Raw genomic sequence first — 15,162 nt, forward strand, 5'->3', positions numbered from 1 at the left:
AGAGGGCCCTTGTGCTCAGATCCTGCTTGTGGGTTTCCCAGAAGAGGCATCTGGTTGGCCACTATGAGAACAGGATGTTGGGCTTAGACGGACACTGACCTGATCCAACCACGGGGCTCTTTTTATTTTGTCCTGCTTTTTGTGCTGAGCTGCATTCCTGAGTTTTCGTGGTTTATCTCCTTGCTGCTGTTTTTTCCAAATGGCATTTCTCTCCTGTTTTTAAACTCCTTCTGTACAAGTGTGTTTCTGGATTGTGAACCTGCTATTTTTAAAATGGCTAAATTTCTGGAGAATGGGATATTGTAGGGTGGTGGTGTTGTTTTTTTTAAAGTATGTAAGCTATCTTGGGGGAATAAAAGGAAGCAGAGAAATATTTTGAATGGATGAATAGTTTCACTTTCTCCTTCTCCCACAGCCTTCCAGCCCCACGTCCTCCACCCCCCCACCCCAGCCCGTGGTCATTGAGGAGTGGGCATCAGTGCCCAAACCCAAACCGGACCAGGCAATTGTGCGGAAGCACATTGAGAAGATGGTTGAGGTAGGACTTGGGGTGGGTGGGGAGTAGCAGAGGGAGGGAAGGGTGCACAGAGGAAGATCCTGGTGGTGGTTACATCCAGGAGGAATATAGACACATATTAAAAAAAGCATTGTGAAAATGCTTTTTTAAAAAAAACGTTTTGAAAAAAAGATATTTTGCCATAGCTCACCATCGCCATCTAGTGTCACATTTGTATAATGCACTTTATAGCACACTTAAAATGTTTTGTTTGCTGAGTCCCAGATAATACATTAGAGGCTCCTCAGGTCTGGAGGCTCATCGTAGGGACAAGTGACTTTTTTTGTTAAAAGTTGAGCAATTTCACATTTGAGTTCTTTGAGGACTCGTGTGGGGATGCTACCCAGAACCAGTGATTTATATTTATCTTGTCCCCAAGGCCTCAAACTTTGTCTCATGCCATTGTTATTTGCCTCGGTTCTTCACATTCCCTTCCTGTGAAAATCATTTTGGACATAAAACTTAGGGAACAAGCTGTGCTATCATAATGATTAAGGTTTTAAATGATAATTTTAGGTTATATGTTAGTGACTAAGTTTTAATTTATATATTTTTTAACTGTTGCTGTATCTGTATTGTCCCTGTTATACCTAATTGCAAATTCAAATGTATCCCTATGATACACAGGGATGACTTCCTTGATATTGTATGTGGGCTAGAACTGGTCTGTGACCGAAATAATAAAATTCAATTCAATTTTGGGCACAGGGATTTGCCCTCTTATCTTCCATTGTGAAGACAGATGCAAATAATACATGTGGCTTCTCTGCAAACTCCTTCTCCTCCTTTAGCACTCCTTAGACTCCCTTGTCATCCAGGGGTGAGGGGTGAGGGGCAGAAACATAGCCAGGGATTTACAGGGGGCAGTGTGGGTGATTATATTGGGTACACTTCAGTGATGTCTTGCTTCCAACTTACCCCCATCTTCCTTTCAGTCCGTCTTCAGGAACTTTGATGTGGATGGAGACGGGCACATTTCCCAGGAAGAGTTCAAGATCATCCGGAATAACTTCCCGTACCTGTGCAAATTTGGAGACCTGGATGAAAATCAGTGAGTTGCCCCTCAGGGCCTGAGGCTCGAACAACTTCCATCCTGCCCCAAATGTCATCCTTACCTGCCCTGTTTGTTCGTTTCTTATATATTAATTACTAGGTTAGGTAAAGGTAAAGGGACCCCTGACCATCAGGTCCAGTCGTGGCCGACTCTGGGGTTGCGGCGCTCATCTCGCTTTATTGGCCGAGGGAGCCGGCGTACAGCTTCCAGGTCATGTGGCCAGCATGACTAAGCCACTTCTGGTGAACCAGAGCAGCGCACGGAAACGCCGTTTACCTTCCCGCTGGAGCGGGACCTATTTATCTACTTGCACTTTGACGTGCTTTCAAACTGCTAGGTTGGCAGGAGCAGGGACCGAGCAACGGGAGCTCACCCCGTCGCGGGGATTCAAACCGCCAACCTTCTGATTGGCAAGCCCTAGGCTCTGTAGTTTAACCCACAGCGCCACCTGCATTACTAATTAATAAATTACGTTAATCTTAATTATTATTCACCCCATCTTTTTGTTTCCGTTTAGAAGCACCCAAAGTGGCTTGCATCAAAAATACAAAAGCTTAACCATAGCATTACCATTGAAACTCAGAACTTGGGCATTTGAGTTCCTGAGTTCAGTTTGAGAAACAATAGTTTTCAAAAATGGAAGCAGGCCTCCAATGGTCCACCCACATTTCCGTTTCTCCCGTGATTTCAAGTCGTGGTTTTATTTCCTTGTCCTGCCACTTTCCTGCCTGTGGAGTTTGAGAAGGAGCCACTTCGAAGTTTTGAGGAGAGCAAGAGATGAACACAGCCAAGTTAAGAGGCTTGTGTGTCACCTTTAAAGATTAACAGGTTGCCTGCGGCAGACGGTTGGACCACAGTCTGCTCCATCAGATATGCTTGTAGCCGTAATTATTGTGGTTTGTGTCCTATGTAAAAAGGCACCTGACCCAGACCTGCTTTGGGGTGTGGGTGTATCATAGAATCATACAGCTGAAAGGGACACCAAGGATCATTTAGTCCAACCCTGTGCAGTGTATCATTGGGGTGGCTCCAAGCTGCTTATGGGGTGCACATCTTGAACTCCTGGTTTGGTTTTGCCATTTGGGTCACGCCTTTCTCCAAGTTGTGCAAACGTGACAGTTTTGATTGGAGAAAATGACTGTAGATCTTGCAGGAGATTGTCCCCCCCTGGTCACGGAGAGAGAGAGAGGGATAGAAGTAAGCCGGTTTTGAGGTTTCAGGGGCAGATAAACTTTTAGCTCTCTTAAAAAAAAAAAAAAGTTTTCTGACCCAAGTTGCGCCTTGAACTTTTGTGCAAATAAGGAACTGGGAACCCGCTTCAGCTCTGGTTGTCAAAATAAACCTGTTTGCCTTTTGCACAAACCTCTTTCTTGTTTTTGCTGCCGTGGATGAACACAGAAGTTCATCCTTGCAAAATTGTTTTGAAGAAGCAGGAGGGCTGTTTGAAAGCTTGAGCTGTTTTTTCCTGAAGTGTGTTCTTACACCTCTCTCTCTTTCTCTCTCCACACACACACACACACACACACACACACACACACTTTTCTGCTTTGTGATCAGAGTCAACTTTGCAAAACGAATCTTGATACCACTTGAATTTTGTGTGTGTGTTTGTGTGTGTGTGAGTTGTGGGGCAGGGAGTAAAGAGAGAGATGGGGGGTGAATTGCATGTTCCTTCTGGCAGAGTTGGAGTTTGCTTCTCTTCCTTGGGAGAGGACCAAGGCACCCTGGCTTTCAGCCCACCCTGCGAGCTTCCTCTGGGACTGAACGACTCAAAACTACGACAGCCCCAGAGTCCTCCTTACAGACCCCAAACACCAACAACGCTCCTTATTTGGTGACCTGCCTCTCTTGCCTGCTCTGCTTCACTACAGCCTCCTCCACCCCAAAACACTCTCTCTCTCTCTCTCTCTCTCTCTCTCTCTCTCTGTGTGTGTGTGTGCAGAGGAGCGGATGACGTGGGGGACCTTTCCTCACTCACTCTCTGAATCTCTGTGGTTTCCGGGGCTGCCTCCACCCTGCCTCTCGGTGTGTGGGAACTGGGAGGGGCGAGGCGTGGCAGGAATAGTGGCTGCTTCTTCACAAAACATTGTGTTCAAAGGCTGCCCCATATTTGTCCTCAGGGACACCTAAAGACATGACCCTCCCCTACTTCCCCACCTGAGAACCCACCCTACCCCCTTGTGCAGGTGGGGCTTATTTTCCAAACAGAGAGGGGCACCCCCTTTCTGGGGTGTGGGTCTGATCTGTGGCTGCTCTCAGGGTTGGGGAGGGAAAATAACTCCCCTCCCCACTCCCTGTGCTAAGACAAGCAATACAGTGTTACTTTTGGTTACAGACGCTTCAGGTTACAGACTCCGCTAACCCAGAAATAGTACCTCAGATTAAGAACTTTGCTTCAGGGTGAGAACAGAAATCGTGTGGTGGCAGTGCAAGGCCCCATTAGCTAAAGTGGTACCTCAGGTTAAGAACAGTTCCAGGTTAAGAACGGACCTCCAGAAAGAATTAAGTTCTTAACCCGAGGTATCACTGTAGTTTAAGGATGGTCTGACGGTGACAGAGCTGAGCTAAATCGGGGCAACGCTTTCGTCATTTATTTGTCTGCTTGCTGCCTTAGTGGCCTCCCTTTCGAAACAAAGTGCGTGGGTCTCTCCCACCCTTCCCTTTTGTCCTCACAACAATCCTACGAGATAGGCGAGGCTGAAATGGGCTGCTAGGTGAATCGCTGGCTGGAATGGGGAATTGAACTTTGGTCCTCCCTCCTAGTTCTAACCCTGCTTTCTAAAGTAGTTTTCAAGCAAGGGTCCGAGCATTTTTGCCTTTGGCTCACTTTTCCCCATGAAAAACTTGTTCTTTAGTGCTAAATCGGAACAAACAGCAATCCGTGAAAAACTCCTTTGTTCCAATTTAGCACTAAAGCACAGGTTTTCCCGGGGGTGGGGTGGGGAACGATGGGTCAAACAGAAATGTTGATGAGCCCTAATCTAAGGGTGTGGAGATCTCTATTCTGTTGAAGGCTGCATCCCCTCAACATTAATTTGTATGTGGGGGTGGGTGGGGGTCTAGACTACAAAGTGCCTAGGGCCCTCCCAACTTTTGTCCTGCCCCACACCTTCTCTCTGGCAAGTGAAGCCAGGATGTCCCCGTCCAGGAGCAGCCATCTTGGCTACAGGAGTCATTTGAGATTCTTGTGACAATTTGGAATCCAGGAGCACCCCTTGATTTTGAGGTGTTTAAAACCAATTGAGGTGTTTATAGATTTTATGAAATGAAATAAATCGTGTAAGAAGAGTCTGCTGGATTAGGTGTGATGGAAGTGGGCTGGCCGGCTTCTAGCATCTCACTGTTAACGGAGAAGTCTGAGGGCTCCCTTGGACAAAAAACAAGGACACCAGCCAGGAATACCAGAGCAAAACAGCAGCCAGTAGGCTTGGTCTTTATTGAAGACTGTCGCGACAGGACTCCCACCTGCCACAAGAAGAAACAAGATGGAAGCCCCAAACAAAAGAGCCCCCAAACTTTTATTAGCTGCTAATCCCCATGTTACACCCCCCAGCCTACATCACTAATACATCATGGTTACATCATGAAAGGGGAGGTCTGGTGGCAGTAATCTGAGCATCTTGGACCCTGCCCCATGGTTCTCATTGCCCTCCACCAAACACCCATCAAGTGTAACAAAAGAGATATTTACATTTCTCTGTTTCCGAGCCAAGTTAACCACACCCTTTTGTCTTCATCAGGTATCAGGAGGCCAGGAATTATCACTCAGGCAGAGGGGCTGCTGAGTAGCTGAGCTCACATGTCTATATGAATTTCTGAAGTTTTCCCAGTGAGCCAGTACATAGATACATTTATCAGTGAATTGTTACATTTGGTATTGTGCAGCAAAGGCCCTTTGAATAGGAAGAAACTGTGGGGACAAATCACAAAAGTGATTGTGCTAGTTTTGGTAGTGGGCTGCATGTGCATATCTGCTGGAGGGGCAACCCCCCCCCAACCTATACATAAATTCCTGCAACATCACCCCCCCCCAGCACAGAGACGCCTCTCGGTCTAGGGCTTGGGTCCTGCAGACGAGCCTTGGCCCCAATCAAATGCGCTTTCTTCTCTTCCCACAGGGACGGCTGCATCAGTCGGGAAGAGATGATCTCCTACTTCATGAAGTCCAGCACAGATCTCAACGGCAAGATGGGCTTCATCCACAGCTTCCACGAGACCACGTTCCTGCGCCCCGTGGCATGCCGCCACTGCAAAGGCCTGGTGAGCTAACCATAGGATTCTGCAGGAGAAAGAGATCCCCAAAGGTTGCCTAGTTCAGCCCCCCTGCAGTGCAGGAATCGCAGCTGAATAATCCTCGATGGAGCTCAAGGTGGTGCCCGTGCTTCTCCCCTCCCTCATTTAACCCCCCCTCCCCACCCAGTGAATCTCATGGCCAAGTGAGGATTTGAACCCTCGTCTCTCTCAGTCTTAGGCAGACACTCTAACCGCTACACCACTGGCTCTCTCAAAGTAAAACAGGATTCGCTTATCATGCCATGGCAGTTTTTAAGTCTTCGCCGTTGTAAAGGTTGTGGCCATTTTATTACTGTGATTGCCTTGTTCTGAGGCATCTGAGGTTCTGAGATAGGATTTTATCATCATCTTGATGCAGATTTGTAAAACGGGCCTCATATTTTAGTTTGAGGGCTGAAGAAGAAGCGTCTTGGGGTTCAAAAAGCTCTGCTGCCCTTCATCTACCTTTCAGGGTTTTCTTCTCTCTCTTTCCCCCCAGTCGTGTATGTTAGCAAGCTTTTGAATTGCACAGACCTGTTCAACTGCTGCCCAAGTGACCTGTGTAGTCTGAAACTTGCGGCATTCCTTTACCAATACCATTTGCACCGTAAGCAAAGTCCCTAGGAACCACTTTGGGTCTAATTTCCTTTCTTTAGGGCCAGCCACTCAGTTTAATCTATTTTCTAAGGAATTGAAAGGCGAGAGGAGGAATGAATTGGAGGACAGTGTGTGTGGTTTCTTTTGGGCCACCTGAACCTTAAGTGACCTGAATGGGACATTATTTTCTCCCTCCTCCCTCTCCAGATCCTTGGACTCTACAAGCAAGGACTAAAATGTCGGGGTAAGTTGCAGTAAGAGAGATTCAGAGATGGGTGAAAAGTGTTGGGGGGGGGGGGATAACAGACTTCATGGCTATCCTTGGGGTGGGGAGTTTCCCTAGACCTTTGTGAAGCAGGGCCAAATTTCAATCAAGGCTTAGCACTAGAGCTTGATTTTGATGGCAGGTAAGAAAAAAATGGTCTTGCTCTGAGCACGTACAGAGTGCTCTCCACTGGATTGGAACCAGAACTTTCCTGCCTGAGAATATATTTTCTAGTCACCTGAACCTTTGCAGGACAGGTTAGCAACCAGTGTCCTTTTTTGGGGGAGGCCCACAAGCAGCCCTTTGCCTCCCCAGGTGTGTCACCATCTCCAGGCGGGACAGAGGAATTGGATGGATGGGGCATGAATGAGTGAAAGGCAGAGAGGAATGAATGAAGGTAAAGTAGCGTTTGCATGAGAGGAAGAGCCAGAGGTGTGTGTTGCTGGATGGAAGAAGGGGTGGAGAGAAGGGGTGCCCCACCCACTTTTTTGCCTTGGCCCTGCCCCCTTCTCCAAGGGAATGGGCCACTCCCCTTCGCCTCCACCTGGAGAGCTTGTTTTGCAGAAATCCAGTCCTTGCATGTCCGTAATCTGTACAGGGCTGCAAGCACTGACCATTGATGTCTGTGGAGGAGAGGCAGCTGCCATCCTTGCCCTGCAAGAGGGGTCTGTGGCCTCACTCTGGCTTCTGTTGTGTGCCCTCCAGCCTGTGGGGTGAGCTGCCACAAGCAGTGTCGGGACCTGCTCTCTATCGAGTGCCGCAAACGCACCAAAAGCGTCAGCCTAGACGGCCCTGCCTCTCTACCTGCCCGCTCCTTCAGCTTCTCTTTGCCCCGGCCCGGGCGGGCAGCATCTCTGCGGCATACAGGTATGGAGAGCCCCCTAGGTAAAGGTAAAGGGACCCCTGGCCATTAGGTCCAGTCGTGACCGACTCTGGGGTTGCGGTGTTCATCTCGCTTTATTGGCCAAGGGAGCCGGCGTACACCTTCCGGGTCATGTGGCCAGCATGACTAAGCCGCTTCTGGCGAACCAGAGCAGCGCATGGAAACGCCGTTTACCTTCCCGCCGGAGTGGTACCTATTTATCTACTTGTACTCTGACATGCTTTTGAACTGGTAGGTTGGCATGAAAAGGGACTGAGCAATGTAAGCTCACCCCGTCGTGGGGATTCGAACCGCCGACCTTCCAATCGGCAAGTCCTAAGCTCTGTGGTTTAACCCACAGCGTCACCTGCGTCCCTAAGGGGAGAGACCCCTACGCACAGTCTTTCTCTCCCCCACCCCCTCCACAGTTGGAGTGGTGGTAGCTACGAATGAACATTGCCCTTCCACCCTCCTTTTTGGAGACCCTCTTGCTGTGCCATGGCGCAAATTGGATCGGGCAGAATCCGTCTTGCCCAGAGAAAGCTCATGCGTTTAGAAAACCAAGGCCTGTCTCCAACATCCGGCACACAGAGGTAGACTCTCTTGAAACATGGAGGCTCCTTTGGCTGCCATGGCTGACACAGGGGAGAGACAGAGAGAGGCTCTAGCTTGGCAGCAGAGGGACTGCTTTGCTTTCAGAAGGTCCCAGCCGGGTTCAGTCTCTGTCACCTCCAAGCCAGGCTGGGAAAGACGCTCGTCTGAGATGGATGAGGAGAGATGCTGCCAGCCAGTGTGGGCTGCCAACTGTTTTGAGCTAGAAGGGCTTGGGATACTGTGGAAGACCAAATCAGACACCAGGTCCATGTAGCTCAGTATAGTTTCCGCATTGGCTGGCAGCAGCTTAAAATGCAGAGCAGTCATTCACTAGACAGTATACCTGAAGGAGTGTCTCCATTCCCATTGTTCAGCCTGGACACTGAGGTCCACCTCCGAGGGCCTCCTGGTGGTTCCCTCACTGCGAGAAGTGAGGTTACAGGGAACCAGGCAGAGGGCCTTCTTGGTAGTGGCACCCGCCCTGTGGAACGCCCTCCTATCTGATGACAAGGAAATAAACAACTGTCTGACTTTTAGAAGACATCCAAAAGCAGTCTTGTTTAGGGAAGTTTTTAATGTTTGATGTTTTATCGTGTTCTTAATATTCTGTTGGGAGCTGCCCAGAGTGGCTGGGGAAACCCAGCCAGATGGGCGTAAATAATAATAATAATAATAATAATTATTATTTAGGGGTTTGTAGCTTGAATCTGCTTGTTTCCAATTGTCAGCACATTAGATGGTACCCGCTTGCCCTTCCTCCTTCCTCCCCCAGAAACATGCATCTCTTGTTGTCCCCAGCTCCTCTTATTTTTCTCTTTATCTTTGCATCCCTCGTTCTTTTTCTCGCAAGCCCACTTGCCCCTCCCTCCTCCCCCACCCACTGAGCCTCGCCCTGGACCGGAAACCCACTTCCCTCTCTGATAACGGTTCAGCCCAGCCTGGCTTCCTGCCATGTTCACTTCTGGCTGACAATAACTCTCAGACAGGCTTCCTGCCTGGGTCACATCCACCCCTTGCTCACTCTGTGTTTTTTCACTTTGGGAAGAGGCCATCATTGTGAGACCACAGGGGCAGCCTTCTGGACCAAGCCAATGGCCCATTGAGTCCAGCACCCAGGTGCCCCAATGGGAAACCAATAAGCAGGACCCCAGCACAAGAGCCCTACTCCCTCCTGTGGTTTCCAGCAACTTATTCCTCTTGTGCTGGGCCCAGGGGAAATGTGGTCCAGGACCAGTACAGAATCCGCAGGTTCTGCTGGGAGTCAGTCCGACAGGGCCAAGGTAGGACATGAGGTAGGAAACCAGGCAAGGACAGGTGCAAGATCTCAGGCAGGATCTAGCCTACAGCAATGCTGCTCCTGCAACCTGGGACGGGGTCCGACAGCCTTTTATCTTTGTTGGGGTAGCGGCCAGTCCTGATCCCCCAGCAACTCACCTCCCTGTTTCGCCCAAAGGTGAGCACTTCTCCTGCGAGTACTCAGGTCTCTCCTTCTCTCAGACCTTAGTCTCTGCAGCTCAGGAGACATTGGTGGGTTACTAGACCCAGGGGCCGCCTCAGCCTCTCCTGACCCAACTGGTAGTGGAGCAGCTGTAAGTGATGGCCCAGCAGAGGGCAAGGAGGTAATCCCCGCATCTGGAGCCAGGGCAGACTCAGGCCCCTGACTTAGCCCAGCTGGTGTTTGTTGCAGGGGAACCTGTGCAGACTGGGACTCTTCAGGATTAGGCCCCAGACTTGGTTCAGATGATGCCTGAGGCAAAAGATCTGGTGCAGACTGAGTCTCCTCTGGTTCTGAGTCCGAGCCCGAGTCCCAGGCCATCACACCTCTATTGCAGAAGGTTGGACTGGATGACCCTTGGGATCCCTCCCAACTCTATGATTCTGTTATTCCAACTGGTATTCAGAAGCATTACTTCCTCCGCCCATGGAGACAGGGCATAGCCATCATGGCCGGTAGTCATTGATAGCCTTGTCCTCCTATCAGTTTGCCCAATCCTCTTTTAAAGGTGTCTTATGTTGGTGGTAATCACTGCCTCCTGTGGCAGTGAGTTCCATAGTTTAGCTACATGCTGAATGAAGGAGGACTTTCTTTTGTAGGTCAGGGCTGGGTTCGGGGGACTTCGTGGCTCAGAAGCAAAGCACTCACTTTGTGCACGGAACATCCCAGTGGCAGCATCTCCAGTCAGGGCTGGGAAAAGACTCTCACCTGAGACCCTGGAGCTGCCTGTCAGTGTAGACAGTACTGAGATAGATGGACCTGACTACAATACAAAACAGCTGCTTCCTATGTCCCTGTGGGTTGGGGTGCGGTGCAGTGCGGGGGAGATTTCAGTTCTCTGGGCTATTTTCTACTTCTGTAGAAAATAGAAGCAGTGTGATGTGGCAAAATGCGGCACTTCTCAGATGGAGTGACAGTGGCAGGGAGGAACCACAGTGCAAACATTTTTGTAAACCACTTCCGGGGTTTTATTACCATCGAGCAGCATGTGAATTGTGAGAAATAAAACAAAGGAAATATGTCAATCTCATGAGTTGGGTTAAAAAGCCCCTATGCAATATCTGAGTGTGAAGCCCCTCTCCGCATGTCGTTGTTCCTTTCGCCCTCACCACCTTCCACTCTGCAAAACAACAGCTACTTCTCCCTGTAGCACCTTGCAGTGGCTGGATTGTGGAGGAGCATCTCCCCCTGGCGTCCTCTGCCTGCTTCGCAACCCAGGAGTTTGAGATTACTTTGGCAGTGGCTGCTCTGCGTTGATCCAGGGGGAGAAGGGAAAGGAGGAAGGTGGCTTTTTCTTCCTGCAGCTGCTGAATTCATGGCCGATGAATATATACCCCTTTATATATATATATATATATTTAAGTCATTGAATCAGTTTACATAAAATAAAATTGCTTAAGTTATCTAAAGGAAAAATTAAAAAGTTGAGACTTTTGGAAAGTTAAAGCAACAGTACACTAAAAACAGATTAAAACTTGCATCGGTTTTCTGAATATCTGGATGGGCTTGTCTAAAGAAAAGTGTTTCTAGCTGGCGCCCAAAAGATTATGGGGATATCAATAGGTGTCAAGGCTGGAGACAGGGGAAAATCAGCAATAGCTCACAAGATGCCAGTGAAGTTAACTCTTTAGTCAAAGAAACCGAAGTGGTGCAGGCCTAGTGATCACAGCGACTCTTCCCAGTAGCTCTTGCCCCAATGAGGCCATTGTGAGGACTGAAGGTCCCTGCCTTCCTGCCGCTTCTCTAAGACTCCTCCCCCAGTTCCTCCGCCAGCAGCCTCAGACTCCTTTGTCTTGTCTCTCATTGCTCTGCCCTCTTCATACCTCTGCAGGTTCTGTGGAGAGGGGAGCTGTCACAGCAGGAGGGGGAGACTCCCTAGATTCTTCAGCAGCCGGCCTCGTCTCCCGGCCATCCTCTCCTACGTCTGCTTCTGGTCTTCTCTTCCTGCTCACCAAACCCTGTTGCTTCTTCAGCTTCTGACCCCTCCACCCCCCAGCCTTCCCCCTCTGACCACTCATCATGATCCCACCACCATTCCCTGGGTTCTGAGCCTTCTTCCCTTGGGGGTTCCCCAGCTGGCGCCTCCCAGCGCTCCTCGGCATCCAGCCAAACCATGACAGCAGGGAGTTCCAGTGTGTGGGTGCTGCTGTCACATTAAAAGCCTTGGAAATGTGGAACGGGTATTACGTGGCACCTGTCATAGAGCCAGTTCTGCAAACTAAAGTGGTCAAGTGGGTCTATATATGGGGTATACATTGCTGGGGGGGTTAATATTTTTGCAGCAAAGACCTGGGAGGCTGCTGGAATATATTGGCCCCTTTTCCATAGAAAAACCTTATATTAACTTTGGTAGATCTTTGGGCATTTTCAATAGTATTTTTAACCTGATAATGCCACGAGACCTTTTCCTGGAAGGTTATACCCAGGTATTTAAAAGATGATACCTGTTCAATAGGTATTCGATTGTCAATTCTCCATTTGTGTCTCATTCTTTTTTTAGAGAACACCATAACTTTGGATTTGCTATAGTTAATTGTTAATTGTTCGGCATGACAGTAAACAGTAAGAGATCTTAGAAGTTTTCTTAGGCCTATACTGGGAGGGGTGTACCAGCCAATTTAGGGGGTTGGGTATTTTCTTTCTCTATGTTTCCTACTAAGGAGTTAATACAGAAGTTGAATAAAGTAGGCACAAGGACGCAGCCTTGTTTAACACCATGGTAGGTTTAGAGTTCCTTGGATAAATGGCCCTGTCGGTCACACCTAACCCGGACCCGAGTGTTTTCATATAAACCATGGATGAGACACAGTAGATGTCTGTCTATGTTTGAGGCGCTTAGTTTTTCCCAAAGCCTATCTCGTGATATTAAATCGAAGGCAAATTCAAATGTATCCCTGTTGTGTTTTATGACTTCCTTGATATTGTATGTGGTCTGGAACTGGTATGTGACCGAAATAATGAATTTCATTCATTGCTGGGGGGTGTAATTCAGGGAACCCAGCGAAAAGTGCCTTTCAATTCAACCCCCATCCTCCTTCGGGTCTCCTTTCAGAAATCCAGGAAGAGGACACGCAAGCGGTGGAGGACGGGGTCTTTGACGTCCACCTATGAGGCCGATGCCAGAGGGGGCAGCCTGTGGGGCTGGCGTGTCAGGTGAGGATGGTTGAGGGTTCCTGGCTTCCCATTCTGGTCCTGGGGGTGAAAGGGGCAGGGGAGGGGCTGCTAAGGAGGAAAAGCCCCCACAGTGCTTTGTCCTGGCTCTTCCTCACTCTGAGCTGTGGCTATTGCATGGAGAGCATCCTCTGCACGACCCACCTTTGGAAGTGGAGCCCAGGAATGTGGACTGTGCACCCCCCCCCTTTCCAGCTATTTCTGGGCAATATGCCTTGCACGGTCCTTCAGCATTGGCCATCCTAGTTGGTGCTGATGAGAACCGGGGGCCGAAAGGTCCTGGAAGGAGTTGGGCATCGCTCCAATATCAAAGGCAGTCTCTCCCCTCCTCGGAGTGGGGCAACTTAGAAGCAAGGCGGGGCAATGGCATGCTTGATGTTTGCAAACACACACACACACACACACACACACACACACACACACACCTCTTTAAATAAGTACAGTGGTACCTTGCTTCTCGAACTTAATCTGTTCCAGAAGTCCGTTCTAAAACCAAAACTTTCCAAAACCAAGGCATGTTTTCCCATAGAAAGTAATGCAAAATGGATTAATCCGTTCCAGACTTTTAAAAACAACCCCTAAATCAGCAATTTAACATGAATTTTACTATCTAACGAGACCACTGATCCATAAAATAAACAATGTACTGCAGCCACACAATCAATCAGTCAGTAGCTGAACTGGGTTCAGTCACAAAAACAAAAGAAAAAAACTCCCGCAAAAACAAAAGCACAAAATAAATAGCAAAAACAGACAGACCTCAGTGTAACACTCAAAACAGAAGTGTGGCACTCAAAACTGAGCATGTTCAGCTTCCATAAAAAGTTCGCAAACTGGAGCACTTAACTTCTGGGTTTGCAGTATTTGGGTTCCAAGTTGTTTGAGTACCAAGGCGCTTGAGAACCAAGGTACCACCGTAAAACAAAATGCACCAAAAAGCAATGTCTTTCGAAGTGCCTGCACCAAGACAAAATGCAAATTTGTGCACAAATGAAAGCTGAAAGCGGTTGGCACCATCTCATGAATGAACACGGGTGAAATGGATGGATGGATTGGTCTGCCAATTTGCCTCCAACCCATGTCTTTGTCTTTGCAGAACCTTCTCCTCCATGGACAACCCCCCCACCAAGCCCTCAGCTATGGCCTTCCAGTGACCTCCCCCCAGCTCATGTGGGATTCTGTGTGTTTTCATGGGGTGGGCTTGAGATATGAAGAGAGGCGGTCCACTGAGGTTTCGTCCGGAGCCCCTCCTTCTCCTTGGACACGCCTTCTGGGGGATGCTAGGGCCTCTTCCTCCGATCGCAGGCCTTCCCAAAACGTGTGTATATTTGTATCAAGAACTGGACTCAAAGATGTAATAATTATTATAATAAATTTGACACTTCCTGCCTGTCCATCTTTTCCGTGGGTAGGGCTGGCCGATACCTGGTTTCCAACATTGCGATATATCACCAGTTAAACATCGCTATATACCGACATATCACAATGTCTGAAATAAGGATGGAGCTATGTATTGGCTGGCTTCACGGTTTTTCCCACATTGTGATTTTTGCACAACACACACACACACACACACGCGCCATGATTCACAATGTATTGCAAGGTCAAAAAGTATGAAACTGTTACTACAATATGGATTTCAAACCAATTTTGGATGATATATTGATATATCACCCAGCCCTACTTCTGCGAGGTTGACCTGAGGAGGGTCTCTCTCTTTTTCTCTTTCTTTGAGACTCCCCACTCCCACTCTCTCTTCTGTGTGTTTGGCTGGTTTCCCCTCCAGGTCCCACTAAGCCCCACTTCCTTTTTCTTTCCTGCCTCCCAGTGCTCCTATTTAGAATCAGTTGCAAACTGCCGCCTCCCAAATCCAACCCACAGCAATGCTGGGCAGGAATTGCCATGCAGCTGTCTTTTGGGGAGGCGGGCGACGGTGACGGTAGGGTGGGGGGCCTGGCATCTTCTATGTAGAACAGTCCTGGGGAGGGGAGGGAGGGGGACACAGTTGATTGGATGAATGTCGATATGATCTGCCCCTTCATTTCTTGTCAAATCAGACAGGGGAAGAAAAGAGAGAGAAAATAAAATAAAAAACCCAGTATTGATTCCTATCTGCCCCCCTCCCTCCTGCGTCTCCTCTGGGGTGACAGCTTCTGTTTATCATTCCATATGGCTCATGTCAACACTGCCTTCGCAGGGGCCTGGAATTTCTGGCAAGGTGTTAACATGCTGCACAAATCTGCCTCTTGCCCCATATAGCAACATTTCACTCTGCCCCACAAGCTCACATGCAGGG

The 15,162-nt window shown here is 48.8% G+C and overlaps 1 protein-coding gene across 1 annotated transcript in view; it reads left to right on the plus strand.

Annotated features, from left to right (window-relative positions):
- RASGRP2 (RAS guanyl releasing protein 2) overlaps positions 1 to 14,256 on the plus strand; it is a 40,316-nt gene extending 26,060 nt beyond the window's left edge. Inside the window, exons 11-17 of the mRNA XM_081842456.1 lie at positions 416 to 538; positions 1,492 to 1,607; positions 5,729 to 5,870; positions 6,687 to 6,723; positions 7,450 to 7,611; positions 12,748 to 12,848; positions 13,963 to 14,256. Of these exons, the coding sequence (XP_081698582.1) occupies positions 416 to 538; positions 1,492 to 1,607; positions 5,729 to 5,870; positions 6,687 to 6,723; positions 7,450 to 7,611; positions 12,748 to 12,806 (639 nt within the window). The 3' untranslated portion in view covers positions 12,807 to 12,848; positions 13,963 to 14,256. The remainder of the gene's footprint in view (positions 1 to 415; positions 539 to 1,491; positions 1,608 to 5,728; positions 5,871 to 6,686; positions 6,724 to 7,449; positions 7,612 to 12,747; positions 12,849 to 13,962) is intronic.
- The last annotated feature ends 906 nt before the right edge of the window (positions 14,257 to 15,162 follow it).

The sequence above is a fragment of the Podarcis erhardii genome (assembly GCF_964252035.2).
Source record: "Podarcis erhardii genome assembly, chromosome: 15".
Taxonomy (NCBI): Eukaryota; Metazoa; Chordata; class Lepidosauria; order Squamata; family Lacertidae; genus Podarcis; species Podarcis erhardii.